Genomic DNA, 24,818 nt, shown 5'->3' on the forward strand with positions numbered 1-24,818 from the left:
TTTGTGGTTACCATGGTTCTACTATAACCAGAGTTGTGTTATTATCTGATCTGCTCTAGCTCCCTCTAAACTTATTATGAAACGATATCTCATAACATTTCTTTGCTAAATTACTACTGTAACTTTACAGTAGTAATAATGATGTCCTTTTACATACAGTATTTTGAGTAATTGTAATTTAGGTTAGTTTACAGTGTTATTAATCCTCTGGCTGCCACTGCTAAGAGTTGCTAGCACTTAACGAAGTAAACAAAGACAAACGTACTCGGTTACTGTCGTAACCTTGGTTCCCTGAGATACGGGAACAAGTACTACGTCGTTAGACGCTATGGGAAAAAGTCCTTTTTTCTCCTTGACTCAAGCCTTTTTTAATAACGCAGTGAAACTGCACGGACATTGGATCGTGCAGAGAAATGAAACGAACCAATGATTTGGCAGCGGTGCTGCACGAGCCTATGGCGACGAAGCCCGCCAAAGCCCGCCAGAAAGAGCGGGGCCGTACGGCTATATAAGCGGCCGTTTCGCCATAGGATCCTCAGGTTACTTCGACTGAGGCGACGACTAAGTCGTGCAGCGACATGGCACGGCCAGTAACGCAGTACTCGTTCCCGTATCTCAGGGAACCAAGGTTACGACAGTAACCGAGTAAGTTCCCTTTCGATACTACACTCGTACTGCGTCGTTAGACGCTATGGGAACCGTTCCATACACGCCATGCCATGGTAGAGAAACGACTAATAGACTTCTGCCCAGGCACTCCTTGGGGCCTAGAGTACAGTGAAATCAATACAGCCTGCAGGCGCAGCCTGAAGTCACTCTCATTGCTTAGTCCGACATGTAACTCACTCATGCACAGGACTAGCTCCATTATGCAGAAAGTACCCTCGCCTGTAAGGCGGGGACGTCCAGGTTGTAGAACCTAGTGAAGGTGGACGGCGAGGCCCAGCCGGCCGCCGCACAAATTTCTGCAATGGATACACCACTAGACCACGCCCAAGAGGAAGCCATGTACTCTGATGGGACATTGCAGACCCAAAGAGGAGTAAGCTAGCGTAATAGCATCGACTATCCATCTAGAAAGTCTTTGCTTCGTGACCGGATGTCCTTTATTGCGGCCACCGAAGCAAACAAAGGGCTTTTCCGACTGCCTAAAGGAGGCAGACCACTCAATGTACATCCTTAATGCCCTGACCGGGCAGAGTAAATTCGACTCCTGGTCCTCCTCTCAGGAAGGGAGTGCAGAAAGCGTAATCACGTGTGCCCGAAAGGGAGTAGAGGGCACTTTAGGTACATATCCATGTCTCGGTTTCAGGATGACTTTACAGTCGCCTGGTCCGAACTCAAGACAGGAGGGGTTCACAGAGAGTGCCTGCAAATCTCCCATACGCTTGACTGACGCTAAAGCCAGCAGAAGAACAGCTTTAAACGTCAGGGATCGAAGATCTGAACCCGGTAACGGTTCGGAAGGAGGGCCCTTCAGTACCCTCAAGACCGTTGAGAGGTCCCAAGTAGGGATAGTGCGGGGATGAGGAGGGTTCAACCTCCTGGATCCCTTCAAGAATCAAATAACCAAGTTGTTCCTGCCTACTGACTGGCCTGCTATCGAGGCATGAGAAGCCGTTATAGCAGCCACATAGACCTTAAGCGTGGAAGGGGAGCGTCCCTTATCCAACAGCTCTTGCAGAAAAGACAATATCACCGATATGTCACAGGAGACTGGGTCTTCGCCGCGGGTTGAGCACCAGGCGGAAAAGACAGACCACTTGAGAGCGTAGAGGCGTCTTGTAGAGGGAGCTCTAGCTTGAGAGATTGTGTTCAGAACACTCTCTGAGAGATTCATAGACTCCCGTCCAAACACCAGAGGAGCAGTGCTCCTCTGGTGTTTTCTCCAGAACCAATGCTGGTTTCTCCAGAGAGGGACCACCAGAAGGAGTTTGTGTTTCTGTTCCCTGACTCGCTTGAGTACTTGAGGAATCAAGGATGTCGGGGGAAAAGCATAAAGGAGGAGGTTGGGCCAATCGTGGGCAGCAGGTCCGAACAGGCCTGTGGGGGAGACCGGGGCATCAAGGAAGGGGACCCAGGTCTGCTGCAGAGGGACACAGGTCTGGGCGGGCAAAGAGGACAGGAGAATCCTCTCTTTGTGGAGAAAGTGAGGCACGCGGGGGCTGGGCCGACGTGAGCTCACTCAACTCACAGCGCTTTGGTCCGCTGCCCCGCTGTTTTTTCTTCACAGGCTCCTGTGAAGAAGGAAACGGGAGGGCGCAAGGGGCGGAGTCTCGTTCTGAAAAGAACGCTATCCACGAGCGCAGAGAAGTACAGATATCTGTGTAAAAAATAAGGAAGGAGTAAAAGTAAAAAGTAGTCAGAAAAATAAATAGTGAAGTAAAGTACTGATACCAGAAAAATCTACTTAAGTACAGTAACAAAGTATTTGTACTTAGTTACTTCCTATCTCTGGTACTATTGAATCATGTGGAAAGGTCACGTGGAACTACAGTGTTTACAAAGCGAACGTGCAAAGACAAGGAAGTGCAAGTAAGTCAAACACTATTTACAAACAAAAAGGTACAACAATGTCAGACGATTCTGAAGTTGCAGAAGAAAATAAGATGGAGTTTTTCACCATACTCTACCTTTTTGACCTGGAGTAAACAGACGATGAATTTAGACGTGATTCGTAGCGTCATGAACGCGCATCTCAGAGCTACACAAGCTTTTGTCCGTAAAAGGTACACAATTTTTTTTTTTTTTAAAATGACAGATCGTTTCACTAGATAAGACACTTCTTCCTCAGCTGAGATCATTTAGAGTCTTTTGAAGCTGCATTTAAACTACATTTTAAGTTCAAAATCGGGGAACCAATGAAGTCCATTATATGGAGAAAAATCCTGAAATGTTTTCCTCAAAAACCATAATTTCTTTACGACTGAAGAAAGAAAGACATGAACATCTTGTATGACAAGGGGGTGAGTAAATTATTTGTAAATTGTTGTTCTGGAAGTGGAGTTATCCTTTAATTACTGATTAGCATTGACAGCATTTACACCATCATCAAGCAGACAATACTGCATTGTGTAGAACAAGGGTGCCCAACCCTGTTCCTGGAGATCTCTGCAGGAGATCCTGAACTCTGCAGGAAGGCAGATCTCCAGGAACAGGGTTGAGCACCCCTGGTGTACAACAATATTTGGTTTGTATATATTGACAAGGGGCCAATATTTGTTAAAACCAACAATGAATATAAGTTTTTAAATATTTGTTTCATTGAGGAGGAGGTATTCAGAGAGATGTGCAGGCCCAAGGATTTGAAGTTTTGTGCTGTCTCAATTTCTGTGCCCTTGGTGGATGATGGTTAATGTTGGGCTTTGGTGCATCTAAAGTCCACAGTCATTTATTCTGTCTTGTTGGCATTCAGGGAGAAATTATTGGAATCAAACCATGAGTTGGTTCACTTCATCCCTATATGCTTTCTCTTGTTGTTCATGAGCCTCACAACTGTGTTGTCATCAGCAAACTTTAAAATGTTATCACATTAATGTTTTCCAGTGCAATTCATGAATCAGCAGGTTGTAAAAAAAACTGGACTGCACTGGTGCTCATTGTGATGGGTTGAGACGTCTGTGTGTTGATTCTGACAACCTGCGGTCTCTTGCTCAGGAAGTTTAGTATCCTGTTGCGCCCTGATGTTAATCTAAATGCTGACAGTTTTTCAAGTAGCTTAAATGACAAGAAATATGGTTTAACAAGTTTTCTGTCCATTTTATTTTAGCCTTTAAAACAAACAATCAGCAGTGCTCTGCCAACAATTGCCCTAAGCTTTTGCATTCACAACAGGGAGGTTTTTGTGGAAAGTGTAGGCTTAAATTCATTCTGTTCCCCCTATGCTATTATATGTTTGCTGCAGAGTTGCCTGGTTCCCTACCAAAAGCTACACTCGATGCTGCGTATCAATACGCTAATGAGAACATTCTTTGTTCGACCGGTTGTGAAGATTGTGTGTCAAACACGCCAAGAATTGGCTTAAATAACCTCGGTAGGTGACGTAACTGATTACGTGCACCTGCGGGTTATAAATAGATGTGAATCGAACACACCTGCAGGTTTTCTTTGTCTTCAAGGACCGTTTTGTGTGTGTGTGTGTGCTGTTTTGCAGCGTCTTATAAAAAAAACAAAAAAAAAAAGTAAAGTGAAGTAAAGAAGAAAAAAAAAAAAAAAAAAAAAAAAGATCATGATGGAGTCAGAAAGGAGATGCGTGCCTCCCTGCATAAGGCTCATCTCGGAGGATGATCCTCATGGTTTTTGCTTCGAGTGTTTGGGGGAAGAACACGCTGCCCTCGGGCTCGAGGGAGAGTGCGAGCACTGCGATCAGTTACCGATCAAAGTGCTTCGTGCGCGGCTCGCTTTTTCAAAGAAGAGCGAGCCGCCGCTCCTCGCTGCAGTCCTGGGGGTCGCGTGTTGATCTGGCTGAGGCGCGTGAGACGGGCACGCCTCTTTCTCTCGCGATCTCGCCGGATCAGGAGGTCCTTGCGTCCGTTTCTGAAGCGCGCCCCGGCGCTTCTTCAGAACGGGCGGAGGACACTTCCTCTCTTGCTTCTGCAGAGATTGACCTCGAGAGCGCCACCTCTGAGCGCTCCTCTCGCGACGACAAAGCGTATGAGGAGTTACTCGGGGTGGTAACTCGAGCGGTTGATCGGCTAAAACTAGACTGGCCGCAGGAGCAAGAGACCCTCAAACGCTCGAAGCTGGATGACAGATTTCTGTCAGGTGGCCGGGGGGAGGGACCTCAGCGACGGTCTCTCCCCTTCTTTGGCGATCTCCATGACGAGCTAGCTCGTTCATGGAGTAAGCCCTATTCGTCCCGTGTCTTTGTGCCCTCGACGTCGATTTATTCGACTATCGTGGACTCACAGGCACGGGGCTATATGATGATGCCCCAGGTAGAAGAGACGCTCGCGGGCTATCTCTCCCCTGGGAGCTCATCATCCTTAAAAAAACCCATGCTCCCCACCAAGCCTTGCAGACTAACATCTTCGCTGGTGGGGAAAGCATATCAGGCAGCGGGTCAGGCTGGTGCTTCCCTGCACACCATGGCGGTCTTGCAGGCGTACCAGGCTGACCTGCTCAAGGACTTGAGCACAGGCGGGACCATCGATGAAGAGGCGTTTTAGAACTTCGCCGGGCCACAGATCTGTCTCTCCGTGCAACAAAGCAGACGGCCCGTGCCATCGGCCGCTCTATGGCTGCTATGGTCTCCACGGAGAGACATCTGTGGCTCAACCTCACAGGCATCAAGGAGAGGGACCGATCATTCCTCCTTGATGCCCCAGTCTCGCCTTCCGGCTTGTTTGGTGACGCCGTTAACTCGGTCGTCACCAGGTTCCGGGAGGCGAGGCGCCATGAAGAAGCGTTTGTGAGGTTTCTTCCCCGCCGTGCTCAAGCGTCGGGACCGTCGGCCACCCAGTCCCGACCAGGTCTGGTCTCCCTGAGGCGGGATGTCCAGAAAGAGAGTGTGGCGAGTCGTGCGCCTCCTCGCAAAGACTGGGGAGCGGCTCGTCGCACTCCACAGTCCGCCTCTAAGAGGCCAGACCTGAGGAGCATCCTCACTAAAAAAAGGTCCTGAGGGTGGTGCGCCCAGGACCGTGGGGGTGTGTCCCCTCGGGGGGGGCGCGTAAAAATCCAGCAGAGAATAAGGGCTCCTTCCCGGCACCCTCAGGAGACCACTGTATTACCTCCGCCACCACTGGTGTTTCGGGGGGCAGCGGTCTCCGACGAAGTGTTACATGGTCGGTTGCCTCCTGCCATGTTTCAGGACACCGTACATCTAACATCCCCCCAGATAAGCGAAGTGTCAAAACTAGTGCCCCTATCAGAGAAACTGGCAGCGTGGAAGCTACTGCCAGATATCTCTCCTTGGGTCGTAAGGACTGTAGAAAAGGGCTACAGGATTCAGTTTGCATATCGTCCTCCGCGTTTCAACGGCGTGGTCTCCACTTCCGTGAAACCGGAACGAGTGCATTTGTTGACACAGGAATTGCAGACTCTGCTGGACAAAGGGGCCATAGAACATGTTCCCCTGCCAGACAGAGACTCAGGCTATTACAGCCGATACTTTCTGGTTCCCAAGAAAGATGGGGGGCTGCGTCCAATTTTGGATCTTCGCGGGTTAAACCGCTACCTCAGAACTTACAAGTTCAAGATGCTAACAATCAAGATGATTGTTTCTCAGATCCAGTCAAGGGATTGGTTCGTGACAATCGATCTCAAGGATGCATATTTCCATGTAGAAATTTTGCCACAACACAGGAGGTTCCTGAGGTTCGCTTTCGGGGCGAAGCTTACCAGTATCGGGTTCTTCCATTCGGCCTAGCTCTGTCACCCCGCACGTATACAAAATGCATGGATGCAGCACTGGCTCCTCTGCGACTCCAGGGCATCCGCATTTTGAATTACATAGACGACTGGCTCATTCTGGCCCGGTCTCAAGAGCTTGCGCTTCGACATTGGGATGTCGTCCTAGCTCATCTCAGATCTCTGGGGTTGAGACTCAACGCCAAGAAAAGCGTTCTCTCTCCTGCCCAGAGAACAACGTATTTGGGGGTTGTATGGGATTCGATTACAATGCAGGCACAACTGTCTCCTGCACGGGTCGAATCTATTCTAAACACCCTAAAGAATATCAAGCTAGGTCACAAAGTTACTCTACATTACTTTCAAAGGGTTTTAGGTCTCATGGCAGCTGCATCCACGGTGATACCTTTGGGTCTTCTGCACATGAGACCGTTCCAGTTGTGGCTCAGAGCCCGGGGATTTCATCCAAGGGCCAATCCCCAGAGGCAAATAAGGGTTACGCGCCAGGGGCTTCGTACCCTTTCTATGTGGTTCAGACCCCGGTTTCTGACCTTGGGTCCCACTCTAGGTCCGTGTTGTCGTCGCAAGATGCTAACGACAGACGCCTCCCTCAAGGGCTGGGGTGCGGTCTTGAATGGCCGTCCAGCCCAAGGGATCTGGAGAGGTCATCATCTCAATTGGCACATCAATTGCCTCGAAATGATGGCTGTATTTCAGGCCCTGAAATACTTTCTCCAGCAGTTAAGAGGCTTCCATGTCCTAGTGCGGGTGGACAGCACAGCGGTGGTCTCTTACATAAATCGCCAGGGCGGACTGCGTTCGCGCCGCCTGAACAGGTTAGCGCAGCAGATTCTGCTTTGGGCACAGGACAAGTTCCTGTCCCTCAGAGCGATTTATATTCCGGGGCATATGAATATGGGAGCAGACTTTCTGTCCAGACAAGCTGTGACACACGGGGAATGGAAACTCCACCCCGAAGTAGTCAGTCAAATCTGGGAAAGATTTTACGAAGCAGAGGTGGACCTCTTTGCTTCACAGGAGACAGCACAATGTCCCCTCTACTTCTCTCTGACTCCTCCAGCTCCCCTGGGTCTGGACGCGATGGCCCACATGTGGCCCAGACTGCGTCTGTACGCATTTCCCCGATTGCTCTGCTCCCGGGAGTCCTAGCCAAGGTCCGTCAACAGGGGTATCGCCTCTTATTGATAGCGCCCCGTTGGCCGACCAGAGTATGGTTCTCAGATCTAATATCCCTCCTCGACGGCTCGCCGTGGGCGATTCCGGTCAGGAGAGATCTCCTATCTCAGGCGCAGGGGACAATATTTCATCCCTGGCCCGAGCTCTGGAACCTTCATGTCTGGCCCCTGAGGGGGACCAACTAAGAGATGCTGGGCTTCCAGCTGATGTTGTAGAGACTATTCTGAGTGCTAGGGCTCCCTCCACTAGAAGAAGTTATGCCCTCAAATGGCGTGTCTTTGAAAGTTGGTGTGTGACACACCATGCAGATCCAGTTCACTGCCAAGTTGTTTCAGTGCTGGAATTCCTGCAAGAGAAATTGTCCTCAGGAATATCTCCTGGTACTCTCAGAGTCTATGTGGCCGCCATTTCAGCTTGCCACACTCTGATTGACGGGGTCTCGGTGGGGAAGCACCCACTAGTCGCTCGCTTCATTCGTGGAGCCAGGCGGTTAAGGCCGCCCACCAGAGCAACAGTCCCTTCATGGGACTTAGCGATAGTGCTCGAGGGTCTGTCTGGGACCCCTTTTGAACCACTAGAGTCAGCACATGTCAGGTTTCTGACTCTAAAGATGTTTTTTCTAATGGCTATTACTTCTCTCAAGAGAATCGGGGATTTGCAGGCTCTGGCAACCTCTCCATCCTGCTTGGACTTTGCCCCTGGGCTGGTGAAAGCCATTTTGCACCCTCACCCTAATTATCTTCCAAAAGTTCCATTCTCGACCATAAATCCGGTCGTTCTTGAAGCTTTCTCCCCTCCGCCGTTCACTTCACCGGAGCAGGAAAGGCTACACTTACTGTGTCCAGTACGTGCTCTTCAAATTTATGTCCACCGCACAAGCCAGTGGCGTAAGTCAGAGCAACTTTTCATATGCTATGGGCGCCACTAAACGAATTATGTCCCATTGGGTGAGGGATGCTATTGCCCTAGCTTATGAGGCGCGCGGCCAAGCTTCGCCTCTAGAGCTTAGGGCTCATTCAACCAGGGGGGTTGCATCCTCCACGGCTATTGCAAGAGGTGCCCCCCTGCAACAAGTGTGTGATGCGGCAGGCTGGTCCTCACCGCACACGTTTATCAGATTCTATAGTTTGGATGTCCATGCTACTCCGGGCTCTCATGTCCTTGAGTCAACATCCCAGAGTCATGTCTGAGACCTCTTCTATGTTTGTGCGCACACACTACACAACCTTGAAGGGTCCAGACACTTCCAGTGCGGCGGCGTTGGTATTCTCGTTCCCATTAGCGTATTGATACGCAGCATCGAGTGTAGCTTTTGGTAGGGAACGTCTCGGGTTACTTGACTGTAACCCTGTTCCCTTAAAAAGCGGGAACGAGATGCTGCGCCTCAATGCCGCACTGCAGGCGTGCCTGGACGTCCTTTCAGACAAAGGCATAACCTGCAGGTGTGTTCGATTCACATCTATTTATAACCCGCAGGTGCACGTAATCAGTTACGTCACCTACCGAGGTTATTTAAGCCAATTCTTGGCTGTTTGACACACAATCTTCACAACCGGTCGAACAAAGAATGTTCTCATTAGCGTATTGATACGCAGCATCTCGTTCCCGCTTTTTAAGGGAACAGGGTTACAGTCAAGTAACCCGAGACGTTCTGTGCACACACAGGTAATCACTGATTCAAGGTTAAAACCTGGGTTGACGGAAAAGGTTGATTAAAGGAAGCATCATGAAACTTATGGACCCAAATGAACCTAGAATGACTCCAAATCTACTCTGAAAGTCAGTGTTTGTTCAACTGGATTTAAGCCACAGGCCACAGAAGAACCAGATTGAAACTTGAATAAAACCAAAGAGAAAGGTCAAGGAAAACAACAAGAGCGTAACAGCCAAGAACCACACAAACAGGATGATTGTTCAATCAAATATATACACTTATATTTTCAAATATGCAATACACTGACATCAATGTTATCTAAGTAATTTCTTACACACAGATGTACATCTTTTTATGATGAGCTTGTGGAGTGTGTCTGTGCTATAGGACAAGCACTACTAGTCTGCATATGTGAAAAAACAAGTATACTGTCACGCCGTTCCAAGGATGAGACCAAAGACAGATATTAGGTGCAAACCAATACAGAGTTTTATTGACAATTGTGAAATATTGGAGTGCAGTTCTTGTATAGTTTTGAGTGAAGTCCAGAGTTTGTGGGGCAAACACAGCGATGAATCCAACATGTAACAAGGGAGAGTCCGGGGGAAAGAGAACGTAGCAAGGTCTGGAGCAAACACCCAGGTGTGAACAGTACACCAGACAATGAGATACTGATTGCTGGGGGTTTATATAGGGTGGGGCAAAGTGAAATCAGCTGATGGCAATCAGTACTCAGGTGACTGAGAGTGGGTGTGCTGTGACGTAGATGGTGGGGGTGGCTGTGGTGAATCCCTGACATATACAAATAAACCACTGCTACTAAATATCTCACAAAAATCAGGCAAATGACCTTTTGTTATTAAATTATGGTAGCATTTTTTTTTACAGTCCTGTTTCACATGTACATACTATGCACTTGTAGTAATTACAATGACTGAGCAATAAATAGGCACTCACTCTGAACCTACACCTAAACCTAACCATAACTCATGTAGTCACCTTATATTATCAGTACTCTTTTAGGTACGTACACTGTAAGTGCACATGCTGGATAATAAAGTACAACTAAATGGACCTTTCTCCCATTTCCGGGTTTCTCATATAGTGGAAGTCATCATAGTTGGGTAAAATCCGAGAACAGCGAATAGGACAGTACCACAAATATATTTTTGGCATTCCCATTTGCTCAAATAGCAAAAGAAAAACTACACGATAGTGTTTTCACGACTTTCACTCAAAGGGAAAAAATTGAGAGAGACTGATATTGGCAGTCAGAAGAGAGAACAATGTCAAATTTACCCTCCCTCCCATAGACGCAGCATTAGAAACACCCTCGCATAGCGTTAACTAGTTTTTTGTAACTTGGTGAAAAGGTGTTATAATACAAAGTATAGTGTTATAAATATACATACATATTTTTAAAAATCAAAATATAAAACACTTTAAAGGATTTATGATGATGATGACCGGTGAAACGCGTCATCACAGGTTTGTGAAAAGGGTCCATTACCTATTTTTCTTGTAAAAACACAACTAACATTATAAGTGAATGTGTTAAAAAAAATGCAATCAGCCAAAGCAGGGGGCAGGACTGCACTGACAAAACTTACATGTACTTAAGGCTTTTTTAGTATTTGAGTCAGTGAGAGAGACACAAGACACAGACAGTGCTGAAAATAGCTGGAGACAGTCAACGTTTGAAGAGTCTCAAGAACTTTCTTATATGGAATTGCTCAGGATCAAAACATAAGCCATTTTCTTTCTTTATTTTTCTATTTGCAAGTCTTTGACCATGAGGTGCATGCATCTGCTGAGTCTGGGTGAGTCACATTTCAGATTTTTTCAGGATTGAATGTAGGGACAGATGTTTGTAAGGACACTCAAACTGTTCAAAAAGAGAAACAGTAAATGGGAATCCGAGGAAACTGCCACAGATAAATGATTACAGAATCCTTTTTGGATGATGTGTAACTAGCCTTATTATGTTTAGAGACTGGGAAAGTGGATAGTCCAGTATGTATAATAGATGCACAGTAAGTTGTAATTTGTTTTACTGACAGGTGAGTTAAGCGATTGTCATGAAAAATGAGTGGGAAGTAAATTGGCTTTAGAGAATTTTTCTTTTCTTTGATATTTAATAACTTTGATAACTGTTTTTCCTACTGGCATTTTAGCCATTATGAGGAATAAATGAAATTAAGATTGAAATAAATAAGATTAAGATGGGCCGAAAGAAGGGCTCAATCTGACATGCATGATTGCAAAATAGTCAATGGTGAAGGGGTGGATTTACAATCATCTCCTCTTATATTCTAAAATGAAAAGTGAATGATAGTTTTCCGATTCATGACTCTCCTACAGCCTCTATCATACAGTAGCTGCTTATGAATGTAGAATAGCGTGTCAAAGATTTTGTATTAAACAACCACATTTGTGTAAAGAACATACTATTTTCAGAAGAAACTAGAATTGTCTGTACTGTCAGTCTATCAGAATATGTAGAAATGCCCACAAGTATTAGTGTTTCTGTATCCTAAGTTAGTTTGAGGCTGGATCTTCTTACTCACTTTGTCCAGTCTTTGAAAGTCAGAGAACATTGTCTTCAGTGAACCATCTGTAAACTGACTGAACTTCCCCTTTGACTTGATTTTCTTTCAGCATTTCATTGCTCTCTTTTTGGGGTCAAGCTGTGCTCCCCGACAATGGCACCATCATTTGCATTTTTTTTTCATTACATTTCATTAATGGTTTGACCATTGATAATTCCTAAACCAATATGCATATTTGCAGGTTTTCATTAAAAAATCCTAGATTATCAAAGTGGTCTCAGACTTTTGGACCTCACTATATGTGCATCAAACTACACCAAAGACACTAAATTTGCAGACTCTTTATTTTCTGCTTACAGGTCTTCTGTTAGCACTGACAGAGAACACCCCGATGCAAACAACCTGTGGGTATGGATATATAACACGAAAAGGAAAGTGTGAAGGTATGAATAAAAAAGCTAACATATATGATACATTCATACATTTCTCAGAAACTTTTTTTGTGTTGACCACTTTGATGTCAGGTCCACCAGAGTGATTTTGCTAAAGTTGTACATGCCAACATTTATACTGGTCCTAACACAACAGTAACAATAATAATCAAGTTTTGTTGATGTTGTTGTATATTTTTGAATAGCTGGAAAATCTACTGCAGATATAAGACACATTTATGAAACAGCACTCATTAATAAATTGTAAAGAAAAATCAAGATGCTGTGGTTATTCATACTTTTCTGTCATTATAGATGAAAATGAAAATTTTACATTGGACAGTGTTAAAATTAAATACTTGCATTTCATTAACTTATCTTTTTCATGAGAAGTTTTTGGTTTCTAATATCTCTTCAATCTCATTTTCATGTACTTCCATGCTAATTCAAAGCAGAAAACGCTGTGCAATAGTAGTGGGGATTTTTCAGTGACTCTTTCTGCAGGTTACATTGATACGCCAGGAAAACATGAATTCATTCAGAAACATGCCATGACTGAGAGTTTCTCAGAGGTGCATAATTATTAATTCTGCTGTGGCTTTGTTTAAATCTATTTCTGTCAACAAAGCAAAAAGTAGCTGAAAATTCTGTGTTTAAGTGTAAATGTAAGTTACTCAATATGAACTCAGATGGCAATTTCAAACAAGCGAACTTGACTAAATGCGAAGGTAAAGAGAGTTTGATACGATGATCTCATATGATCTCTATGCAGCAGAGAAAACATCTGAATCTCTGTTCATCTCATTTCAGACAGTGATGAATAAAATAAACAACACATTTTTCTTTTTAGAAAAATTAAAATTTTTATTGCTGAAATTGCATCCATTAATAACTATAAAAACTAAACCCATTAAATGCATTTATTTGCCAAATTACATTCAAAATGCAAATGCAAACATATCAATAAAAAAATACACTTGCAGTTACAAATGCATAAATAATATTTTGTTATTTTAAACAAAACTTGGAATACTGATATTTACATGTATTTTTAAAATGAAAATACTTCAAATGTGAAATCAAACCCACCAGTAAGCGGCAGCAAGGTTAGTCACTTACTTAACAGCACTGTTAAGTAAACAACAATGACAATAAGTCTTTGCCTCGAGGCTTCATTTAGTCCATTTACTGTAAATTCACACTGAACACTGTGTTTCCCCACGGACCACAAACTGATAAACGCTGGACATATTTAAGACCGTAAATTAATGGTGGTTAGTTATGATGTCCCTAAGTTAGCTATGTTTTGTGAAAGGCTAAGTGCCATTTATGTTGATTGTCTCATTCTCTCTCTGTGACACTCTGTGCCAGTTAGAAAGTTAGTGAATATCAAACAAAGAGTGCCTCAGCATGATTATAAATGTGATACTGATTTTATGCAACAGTTCAATAAACAAGAACTTAATATTAAGAGACTTTAGACAGCATATTGCCTGTTTTTGAACGTCCAAATGTAGTTTAAATGCAGCCTCAAAAGGCTCTAAACGATCCCAGCTGAGGAAGAAGGGTCTTATCTAGCGAACGATCTGTCATTTTTTAAAAAAAATAAAAATCTGTATACTTCTTAAGTACAAAAGCTTGTGTAGCACAGGCTCTGGGATGCGCGTTCATGACGCTATGTACTATTGAGTTTTACTCAGTACACAGACGATGAACTTACACGTGATTCGTAGTAGTGATGGGAAGTTCGATCATTTTAACTTTGACCTTTGAGTCTCGTTCAGCAAAATGAACGAATCTTTTTTCGAGTCATTTCATTCATTTTAGCAAAATATAATTAAAATGTTACATGTTTCTTCCCTAACACGTCTACTGCTTACACAAACATTGATTACACAACAAACAAAACAAAACTATAATGCTATAAGAAACAGAAAAGATGAAATTCATTGTTTACGTGGGTCTTTAGTCTATGATTAGCTCACCTCACCTATTATCTGACAACTTTTCGGGTTTGAGTCATTCATTCATCACGTGACAGCCCCATAAGATGAACTGGAAGACTCGAAACAGGTGAACTAATTCCAGTACAGAACCTAATAAGATGTTGTGCATGCGTGACTGAACGAATCACTCCCTGAGACGACTCGTTCTTTCCGAGTCACATTAAATATTCGTTCAAAATGAAAGAATCGTTCAAGAACGACTCATTACTAATTCATAGCATTGTGGACGCGCATCCCAGAGCCTGTGCTACACAAGCTTTTGTGCTTAAAAAGTATACAGATTTTTACTTTTTGAAAAAAGTGATGATCGTTTCGCTAGATAAGACCCTTCTTCCTCAGCTGGGATCGTTTAGATCCTTTTGAGGCTGCATTTAAACTACATTTTGGACATTCAATAACAGGCAATATGCTGTCTAAAACGTAAGTCTCTTAATATTAACTTCTTGTTTATTGAACTGTTGCATACAATCAGTATCACATTTATAATCATGCTGAGGCACTCTTTGTTTGATATTCACTAACTTTCTAACTGGCACAGAGTGACACAGATAGAGAATGAGACAATCAACATAAATGGCACTTAGTCTTTCACAAAACATAGCTAACTTAGGGACATCATAACTAACCACCATTAATTTACGGTCTTAAATATGTCCAGCGTTTATCGGTTTGTGTGTCAGTAATGGTGTTCCGTGTAAATTTACAGTAAATGGACTAAATGAAGCCTCGAGGCAAAGATTTTTTGTATTCGAGTTACTCGAGTAATCATTTTAGCCCTATTATTATTTAATTAAATTAATTAATTTATTTATTTTTATGACATTGCTTGCAGTCTAATTTGAATTATCAGTTTTTTTTATTTATTATCTGTCCCTAAATTACAGACAGAAATGAATGTGAGAATGATCCAACTTTTTGTGGAAAACATGCGACATGTCGTAACACTCCTGGCAGTTTCTACTGCATCTGTGCTGCAGAATTCAGACTAAAGTCAGGAGAAACTAACTTCACTGACACACATGAACTGTGCGAGAGTAGGTCCTTTCAAACTGTTCACATTTTGACATTTTTTTAAACAATGTAAGATCCCTCTCCAAAATGCTGTTTTGATGTAGTTGAAGGTGTGTGTGAGATTGATAAATCTATATGTGGAAAAGTTTGCAAAAACAGCAAAGACGGCCATGAATGTGTGTGCAGCTCAGGATTCGCTAACTATGGTCACAAACAAATGAAATGCACAAGTTAGAGTCCTCTTTTCAAAATTCATTTGGCTCCTAAATATCTCTTACATTTCATGCTTTCCCATAATTCATGGCACACAATGGTTGCCTTTGTTTGCTCAGTATAAGGCAACCATGCCTATACTGTGAGTACACCCTTAAAGAGCTATTTCTACCTGATTAAACCTCTACAACTAGATTTGTACGTGTAAATTAATGCATTTACGTTGATTCAGTGATAGTAAGGTTTGCCATTTTTTTCAGAGTAATATTATTGATTTTTGTTTAATGAGCTGTTGGGCAAACACTCTCAGTCTGTGCTGCTGGTCTAAATATTAGATGTGATCACCTAATAAAAAACATACTTTTCCTCATGTGATATTGATTATGTTTATTTTGTTTTTCAGAGCTTAACTGTGACACTTTATTAAGTGAGAACAAAGCATCCCAGGTACTACAAACTGGTACTAGAAACTGATACAGAATATTACAGTCATTCATAATGACCAGAATGCTGATCTCTCTTTTCTCTGTTGTCTGTATAGGCATCACCAAAGCTTACAAAACTTGTCTCTTTGATGACCAAGATCTGTCTAGTACTGACTCAGAGTGAGTCTGTCCATAATAATATGCAAGTGGTTGGAAAAAAACGTTTGAAGGTGACACTTTTTAAATCAAGTTTTATTGCGAAAATAAAACAGTTATACTACATAAATGCAATGAGCCGTGGGAGCAGAGTGCAATATCCTCGCTTTTTTTCTCACGGCTCCAGGCCTTGCCTCATTCATCACAGTATACATAGCAAAGCCTAAAAACTAGCCTAAGACATGTTAGCAATATGTTAAAAGATGCTAATTCATCAGTAACATGCCACAAATGCTAGAAACATGCTAATTCATGCTAGAAACATGCTAGTAACAAACTCACACTAGCAGCATTTTCTCAGTACTGTTTTTATACATACAGTATGCTAAAGTGTAGTTCTGTTTCACAAGGATAAGCTAAATTATATGTTACACGCAAGTCTTGCAGACATTCAGCAGAGCTCAAGTGAGTGCTTTAAACATTGTCTTGATCCACAAATCTCTCATTTTACCATCACAATACAGGAGTTGCTGAGTGAGTTTAGATGATCTGCCTCATGGTGGCTTCAGGGGTGATAATGACATCATCTCAGCATTGCTTAGGATTGTGGTAATCATACTAAAACTGATCGGACATTTGCTGTCAGCAAGCCGGATCAGCGAAACAAGCGCTAAAGCAGGTAAGAAATAGGTTTACAGTAAACATTACACTTCAGTACCACTAGTAGCATCTTCAGTAACATCTGCTTCAATTAATCAAATTATATTTGTAATGTGGTTTTTGCCCTACAGATGTGGAGCTGTTAGTAAAGAGGGGCAGTTCTCCACCTGTGGGTCATTTCTTGATAAATATCAGTGGAGCACAATTGACCTCCTACTGGGACACAGCAATACAAGATACATACCTTGGTACACATTCTTGTATACGTGACATAAAGTCTTTTTTTTTTTAAATTGTAGAGTATAAAATGATTTTTACTGTTTTTTTGTCATCAACCAGGCTTTACGAGTGCAGTTCTCTTCAGCTACAAAGGTCTGGAGGAATCACTCACCTGCTGTTTTAACCATTTAGAGACAGAGCAAAAGCCACCTTTCAAGATCAACTCAAAAGTTGTAACTGCCACTTTTAGTAACTATGAAACCAAAACCAATCTAATGAAACCAGTAAATCTCACGTTTTCTCACTTGAAGGTATGGAGCGATTTGTTCTCATGTACCACATTTAATGTGTTACACCAATATGATGTACTATCAGTTGACATTTCTGCATGTACATTTCCCTCCAGAGAAAGAATGAGAAACATATCTGTGTGTTTTGGGATCCTGAACTGGAAGGGGGCGCGTGGTCAACACGTGGCTGCATTACAGTGAGATCCAGGGCCGATCAGACCGTGTGCTCCTGTTATAAGCTCGGCAGTTTTGCTGTGCTGACGACTCTCTGTGACACTGGCGTCTGTATGCTTAACCCTTTCACTGGTGAGTTTAAAATATTTTATCTGACCCCCCAGAGTGAGTTTATTTTAAGTGACCATTATTTTTGAATGTTCCCTTTAATGTTTCCATGGCAACGTGTTATGATTGTCACGTGACACACCGCAGCCACTATAGCGCTGTATGACAGACGTTTCGCTTTTATTTGTTTTTTTCCTTTTTTTATTCTAAATATTCACTCACTTGCTTCTGATATTCCGATTCATGAATACATGTAAGTGAGTGTATTTTGCCGTTTTAAAACCTTTATAAATTATCTGGATCATGATCTATAATGTGAGATGGGCGCCGCCATGTTTGTTCGCGCTTGGAAGAGAGTCCTGTCAGCTTGATTTACAGCACGTAAATTCACCAGTTTCTTCCGAAATACATGCAAGTAAGTGGCTGGTGAACTGGGAAAGGAATGGAGTGAATTATATCGTTACTTACACTGTGGGTATCTGATATGAATAAAAAGATGAGTGGTACCTGCTGGGAAGCCATCAACAAAGTAGGCCCTCTTGCCTCCCGGCTCAAGGCTTGGGCAGCCATACCGGGAGTGTCCATTTGGGTCCCAGACATAATTCAACAAGGCTACTCACTTCAGTTCGCTTGCAGGCCGCCCCGCTTTTCAGGGGTCATTCAAACTTCCGTGCAGGACAACGAACCTTTTGTTCTCCGGCAGGAAGTGCAAACATTGCTTGCAAAGGGTACTGTGGAAATAGTACCCCCAGCGATCAGCGAGTCAGGCTTTTTCAGCCGGCATTTCCTTGTACCAAAAAAAGATGGTGGACTCGGATCCATTTTGGATGTCAGACGTCTGAATCGCTCACTAATGTGCCGGCCATTCAAAATGTTGACTTTTGGTCTGTCCCTGGCCCCTCGCACTTTTACGAAGTGCATAGACGCTCCTCTAAGGCAGATGGGAATCTGCATACTGAACTACCATGACGACTGGCTAGTTCTAGCAAAATAAGAACGGGAACTGATCGCTCACAAGGAGCTGCTACTCAGCCACCTAGAGCACCTCGGGTTGATAATCAATCGACACAAGAGCCAACTGTTACTCAGACAGAGAGTGGTCTTTCTGGGAACTATTCTAGACTCCGCCCGGATGCAAGCGTGGATTTCGCCGGAACGATCCATGACGATTCAGCGATTGGCAGCTTCTCTCAAACCAGGGACCAAGCGTCCCTTGAAGGTTTTTCAGAGGATGCTCGGCCTAATGGTGGCGGCCTCTTCTACGATACTACCTGCTGCACATGCGGCCCCTCCAATATTGGATATTAACTGTCCACTCTTTCCCCTTGCGTACAAACTTTTGAACAGGGTCATTTTTATAAATTCAGCTATTTTTTTCACTTGCGGACAATATGTAAACGTCTTTAAAAAAAAAAAAAAAAGAAAGAAAGAAAAATCATTGCTGCAGAAGTAGTCCTACATTATATGAGAAAATATCAAGCATCTTAGAAGGAGGGGCCTGAAGTAGATCATTCATTGCTTTTGCTATTGACAAAGAACAGTTATGATATGTCTGATCAGAACGCTCAGGGCATCTGGCTTTGATGTTACTTATTTTTTACAAAATATTTTTAGATGCTTTATTATACACCTTTATTTGTAAGATTTAATATGAACCATATGAACTTAAAACATTCATCAATGAATCATATTTCACTGAATTTGTTACTGATTTAACTATTTTCTAAAAGTAGAAATTAAGAGCAGAATGTCAGCTGTTTACTTGCAGTTGCGTGTCAGTAGGAGGCGCTGTTGCCATGTACACTTATGTGTGCCTGAACCTGTTAATAAGGCATGTATGTATTTTTAAACTATTTTAAAGTCTTTCCTCATCTAGGCCTCAACAGAGGATATACGAGGTCAATAACCTGAAAGAAAACAAGAAGTCATAGATCACATTAATATAATCATAGTTAGCCTACTATGAAAAACCATACAGGACCTGTTAACTGTGCTCATGTACTTTTCTCATACCAACAAACATATTATGCAGTATGTTAAACTTTGACCTGCAGTGCACATTTGTGCTGTTAACATGAATGATGTCTCAAATCCATTACATATTTACATATTTTACCTTGTGGATTATTCATTTTAAGCAGTCAAGTACCACTTACTTTCTTCATATAATGAAAAAAATCCAGTGTGATTGTAGTTACTGTTGTTGTTTACATCAGTAATTGATACATGTACCACCAAAGGTCTATCTATTTTGTTGTAGATCATTAAACTGTTACGCTGCCTCAGTAGCCCATCCAAACTTTTGTAAGTTACATGCACAAACACTACCTACAAAACATTACTTGATAAGGCAGCGACACATCAAGCCAGCTGTAGTGTGAAGCAGTGACACACAACCCTGTTGAAAAAACAGCATATGCTGGTTAGAGATGTTTTGAAGCATGGATGCTGGTTTAAACTGGTCGTGTGCTGGTCCTAAGCAACATGACTAGCTTCAACCAGCTCATGACTAGCTAAGGACCAGCTTAAACCAGCAGCCATGTTTCAAAACATCCCTAAACAGGTGCGTGATGGTTAATGTGGGGCTTTGGTGCATCTGAAGTCCACAATCATTTATTTTGTCTTGTTGGCATTCAGGGAGAGTTGTTGTAATCAAACTATGAGTTGGTTCACTTCATCTCTGCTTTCTCTTCATTATTGTTCATGAGCCTCACAACTGTGTTGTCACCTGGAGACTTTACGATGTTATCACATTAATGTTTTCCATTGCAGTCATGAATCAGCAGGTTGTAAAAAACTGGACTCCGTACACAGCCCTGTGGTAAACTGGTGCTTATTGTGATGGGTTGAGACGTCTGTGTGTTAATTCTGACAACCGGTCTCTTGCTCAGGAAGTGAAGTATCCTGCTGCACCCTGATGTTAATCCAAATGCTGACAGTTTTTCAAGCTGCTTAAATGGCAAGGAATATGGTGTAACAAGTTTTTAGTCCATTTTATTTTAGCCTTTAAAACAAACAATCAGCAATGCTCTGCCAGCAATTGTCCTAAGCTTTTGCATTCACATCATCAAGTTTTTGTGGAAAGTGTAGGCTTAAATTCATCCTATTTCCACATAAATCAACCAAAATATTAAAATGTATATTGTATATTAAAATATTAATATCAACCATATTAAATGCTATTAGATATTTGCTGCATATTTGCCGGGTTCCATGTGCACACACAAGTAATCACTGATTCAGGGTTAAATCCAGGTTAAACCTGGGTTGACAGAAAAGGTTGATTAAAGAAAGCATCATAAAACATGTGGACCCAAAGTAACCTGGACTGACTCCAAATCTACTCTGAAAGTCAGTATTTGTTCAACTGGATTTAAGCCACAGGCCACAGAAGAACTAGACTGAAACTTGAAGAAAACCAAAGAGAAAGGTCAAGGAAAATTACCTATTTTTCTTGTAAAAACACTACTAATATTATAAAAAGTGAAAAGTGAACTTGAAAAATGTGTTAAAAAAATGCAATCAGCCAAAGCAGGTGGCTGGACTGTACTGACGAAACTTACATGTACTTCAGGCTTTTTTAGTGTTTGAGTCAGTGAGAGAGACACAAGACCTAGTCTGAGAAGCAAGACTGAGTCATAATATTTACAATTTTCCCAGATTAAGTGATCTGTGACTCTATTAGCTGTGCAGACAGTGCTGAAGATAGCTGGAGACAGTCAAGAGAGTCTCAAGAACGTTCTTGGAATTGCTCAGGATCAAAACATAAGCCGTTTCTTTCTTTATTAAGTTGGCTTGAGAAAGCCAACTTACTAATATGCTATTTAAACTTATTATTGTTATGTTGACTTGGCAAAGCCAACATATTGTTATTCTATTTAAACTTTTTTCCTAAAAATTACGATTAAAACTGGGGAAAATCCAATAGACTTACATTGACGGAATGTTCAAATGAGCCAAGACTATTCAAACTGATCTGACTTTTCTAACTGATCTGACTTTTTAGGAAAAACTTACAGTTTTCCTAAAAATTGATTAAAACTGGGAAAAATCCCATAGACTAACATTGACGGAATGTTCAAATGAGCCAAGACTATTCAAGTCTATCTATCTATCTATCGATCACTAGCCAAACTAGAGTCATGCTAGTAGCCTGCTAATCATGCTAGTAACGTGCTAGTAACTGGCTAATCATGCTAATAACATGCTAGTAACATGCTTATCATGGTAGAAACATGCTAGCAACTTGTTTGTCATGGTAGAAACATGCTAGCAACTTGCTAATCATGTTAGAAACAGACTAACAACATGTTAGTAACATGCTAATCAGGCTAGAATCATGTTAACAACATGCTAGTAACATGCTAATCATGCTAGAAACATGCTATCAACTTGCTAGTCATGTTAGAAACATGCTAGCAACATGCTAACAACTGGTTAATCATGCTAGAAACATGCTAACAACTTGCTAATTATGTTAGAAACATGCTAGCAAACTGTTAATCATGCTAGAAACATGCTAGCAACATGCTATCTATCTATCTGTCTATCTATCTGTCTGTCTGTCTGTCTATCTATCTGACAGACTGCATTCGAACTTTAACCTTTTAAAACTACTTTAAACTTCAAGCTATTTTAGACTGAATACCATCCAAACTTAAAACTTTTTAAAACTTTTTAAAACTTCTTAATCTTCTTAAACTTTTTTAACTTTTCAAACATTTTCAAACTTTCTGGTCCGGCTTTCTTAAGCCAACTTAAAGTTTGTCTTGTCTATTTGCAAGTCTTTGATCATGAGGTGCATGTATCTGCTGACTCTGGGTGAGTCACACTTCAGATTTTTTCAGGACTGAATGTAGGGACAGATCTTTGTAAGGACACTCAAACTGTTCAAAAATAGAAACAGTAAATGGAAATGAGAGATAACTGTTTTTGCTAGTGCCATTTTAGCCATTATTTTGGCTGCACGTCTTACCTAAGATTAAGATGGACTAAAATATGGGCTCAATCTGACATGCATGATTGCAAAATAATCAGTGGTGATGTGGTGGATTTACAACCTTCTCCTCTTACTGTATATTATAAAATAAATAGCGAATGATTTTTGATCAGAAGTTTTCTGATTCATGACTCGCTTACAGCCTCTATGATAGCTGCTTATGAATGTAGAATAGCGTGTCAAAGATAATATTTTGTATTAAACAACCACATTTGTGCAAATAACATAAAACTATTTTCAGAAGAAACTAGAATTATCTGTACTGTCAGCCTATCAGAATATGTAGAAATACCCTTAAGTATTAGTGTTTCTGTATCCTATGTTAGTTTGAGGCTGGATCTTCTTAAGCCGGGCTCACACTACAGGATTTTTAAAATCCTAACCGATTATGAAATCTGGTTGCAGCGCACACATAAGGAGAATCTTTGCAGATTATCTCCCCTTAAATCTTAAACATGCACACACCACAAGATTTGAAAATTGTGGTGCATCACACATTACAAGACATTATTAGGATTATCATGACAGAGGGAGCACGCCTCACGTGATCTTACACAACAGATCGTCATTTCAGCAACTAATGTTTACGTATGTTATCTAGCATGCTAGCAGCTTTATGCACTCAATATGTTGAAAACTGAGACGATTTCACTGCAGAGCTTTCCTTGCTCCATGCGGTTGTGGTATGTTTTCAACATATTATACAGACAGTGTTACTACAAAAACATAAGAAGCAGTTTCCTCCATCTCCACTAACCAATGGACCTTACAACAGCATTGCTGTTGTGGCGTAATCATGGCCGTGATCATCTTGAATAAAATCTTGAATATCAAACATGTTTGATATCATCTGGGCAGCCCCGATTTGTGTGCAAGCAGATCGAGAGGTGCAAGATTCGATCTGTGAATGTCTCACATTACCAGATAATCCGTGCCTAACATTGGGACCAATCGAGGTGCTCGACAAGATTTTTGCTCCAATTCTCGGGAGGGGAAAATCGGCGCAAAATCGGGCTAAAAATCCTGTAGTGTGAGCCCAGCTTTACTCACTTTGTCCAGTCTTTCGAAATTTGCAGAACATTGTCAGAACATTGTCCATTTGTAAACTGACTGAACTTCACCTTTGACTCCTGATCTTCTTTCAGCATTTTGTTGGTCTCTTTTTGGAGTCAAGCTGTTCTCCCCAACAATGGCACCATCATTTGCATTTTTCATTACATTTCATTAATATTTGAAATCTAAAAAGTCAAACTGACTATGTCTTTCTGGATGTCTTTGGTTTGACCTTTGATATTTCCTAAACCTATCTGCATATTTGCAGGTTGTCATTAAAAAATCCCAGATTATCAATGTGGTCTCAGACTTTTGGACCTCACTATATGTGCATCAAACTACACCAAAGACACTAAACTTGCACTAACAGACTCTTTATTTTCTGCTTACAGGTCTTCTGTTATCACTGACAGAGAACACCCCGAAGCAAACAGCCTGTGGATATGGATATAGAAAAAAAAAAGGAAAGTGTGAAGGTATGAATAAAGAAGCTAACATATATGATACATTCATACATTTCTCAGAAACTTTTTTTTTCTGAGAAAATCAAAAAAATATGCTGTGGTTATTCGTACTTTTTCTGTCATTGATATAGATGACAATGAGTGTGAGTCTGATCCACTCATTTGTGGAAGAAATGCAAATTGCTTCAACACTGATGGCAGCTTCTACTGTCAATGTGATGGAGGATTCACACCAACTCATAATTTCACACAAGCACATGCGTTTCAATGCAAAGGTAACGAGAGCTTGATATGATGAATCTCATATGATCTCTGCAGTAGATAAAACATCTGAATCTCTGTTCATCTCATTTCAGACATCAATGAATGTGTGGATGGCAGTGCTGTGTGTGGTTCTAATGCACAATGTGTAAATTCTGAAGGAGGTTATAATTGCACCTGTGAAACTGGCTACATTTCCAGCAACGGAAAAGACTTGTTTAAGTCAGGACAAGGAGTTCAGTGTATTGGTAAGAAACTATTAGAGCCTACACATTTATTGGCCTTTTTTTCCATCGACAGCTTAATATAAAGTTAAGATAGGACACATTTATGAAACACCATTTATTGAATTGTAAAAAAAAAATAAAAAATCAAGAAAAGGTGCTGTGGTTATTCATACTTTTCTGTCATTGCTAGATGACAATGAGTGTGAGTCTGATCCACCCATTTGTGGAGAAAATGCAATATGCTTTAACACTGATGGCAGCTACTACTGTCAATGTGATGGAGGATTTACACCAACTCATAATTTCACACAAGCAGATTCGATTGAATGCAAAGGTAAAGAGAGCTTGATATGATGAATCTCATATGATCTCT

At 41.7% G+C, this 24,818-nt stretch overlaps 1 protein-coding gene across 1 annotated transcript in view; it reads left to right on the forward strand.

The window, feature by feature from the left end:
- The first annotated feature begins 10,857 nt into the window (after positions 1–10,857).
- The window catches only part of LOC127158390 (putative adhesion G protein-coupled receptor E4P), a 198,363-nt gene continuing 184,402 nt past the window's right edge, over positions 10,858–24,818 (forward strand). Inside the window, exons 1-12 of the mRNA XM_051101546.1 lie at positions 10,858–11,019; positions 12,108–12,191; positions 15,813–15,856; positions 15,951–16,064; positions 16,515–16,669; positions 16,782–16,898; positions 16,990–17,180; positions 17,276–17,465; positions 23,886–23,969; positions 24,089–24,232; positions 24,314–24,466; positions 24,636–24,779. Coding sequence (XP_050957503.1) covers positions 17,145–17,180; positions 17,276–17,465; positions 23,886–23,969; positions 24,089–24,232; positions 24,314–24,466; positions 24,636–24,779 — 751 coding nt within the window. The 5' untranslated portion in view covers positions 10,858–11,019; positions 12,108–12,191; positions 15,813–15,856; ... (2 more) ...; positions 16,782–16,898; positions 16,990–17,144. The remainder of the gene's footprint in view (positions 11,020–12,107; positions 12,192–15,812; positions 15,857–15,950; positions 16,065–16,514; positions 16,670–16,781; positions 16,899–16,989; positions 17,181–17,275; positions 17,466–23,885; positions 23,970–24,088; positions 24,233–24,313; positions 24,467–24,635; positions 24,780–24,818) is intronic.

Source organism: Labeo rohita, chromosome 3 (genome assembly GCF_022985175.1).
Source record: "Labeo rohita strain BAU-BD-2019 chromosome 3, IGBB_LRoh.1.0, whole genome shotgun sequence".
NCBI lineage: Eukaryota > Metazoa > Chordata > Actinopteri > Cypriniformes > Cyprinidae > Labeo > Labeo rohita.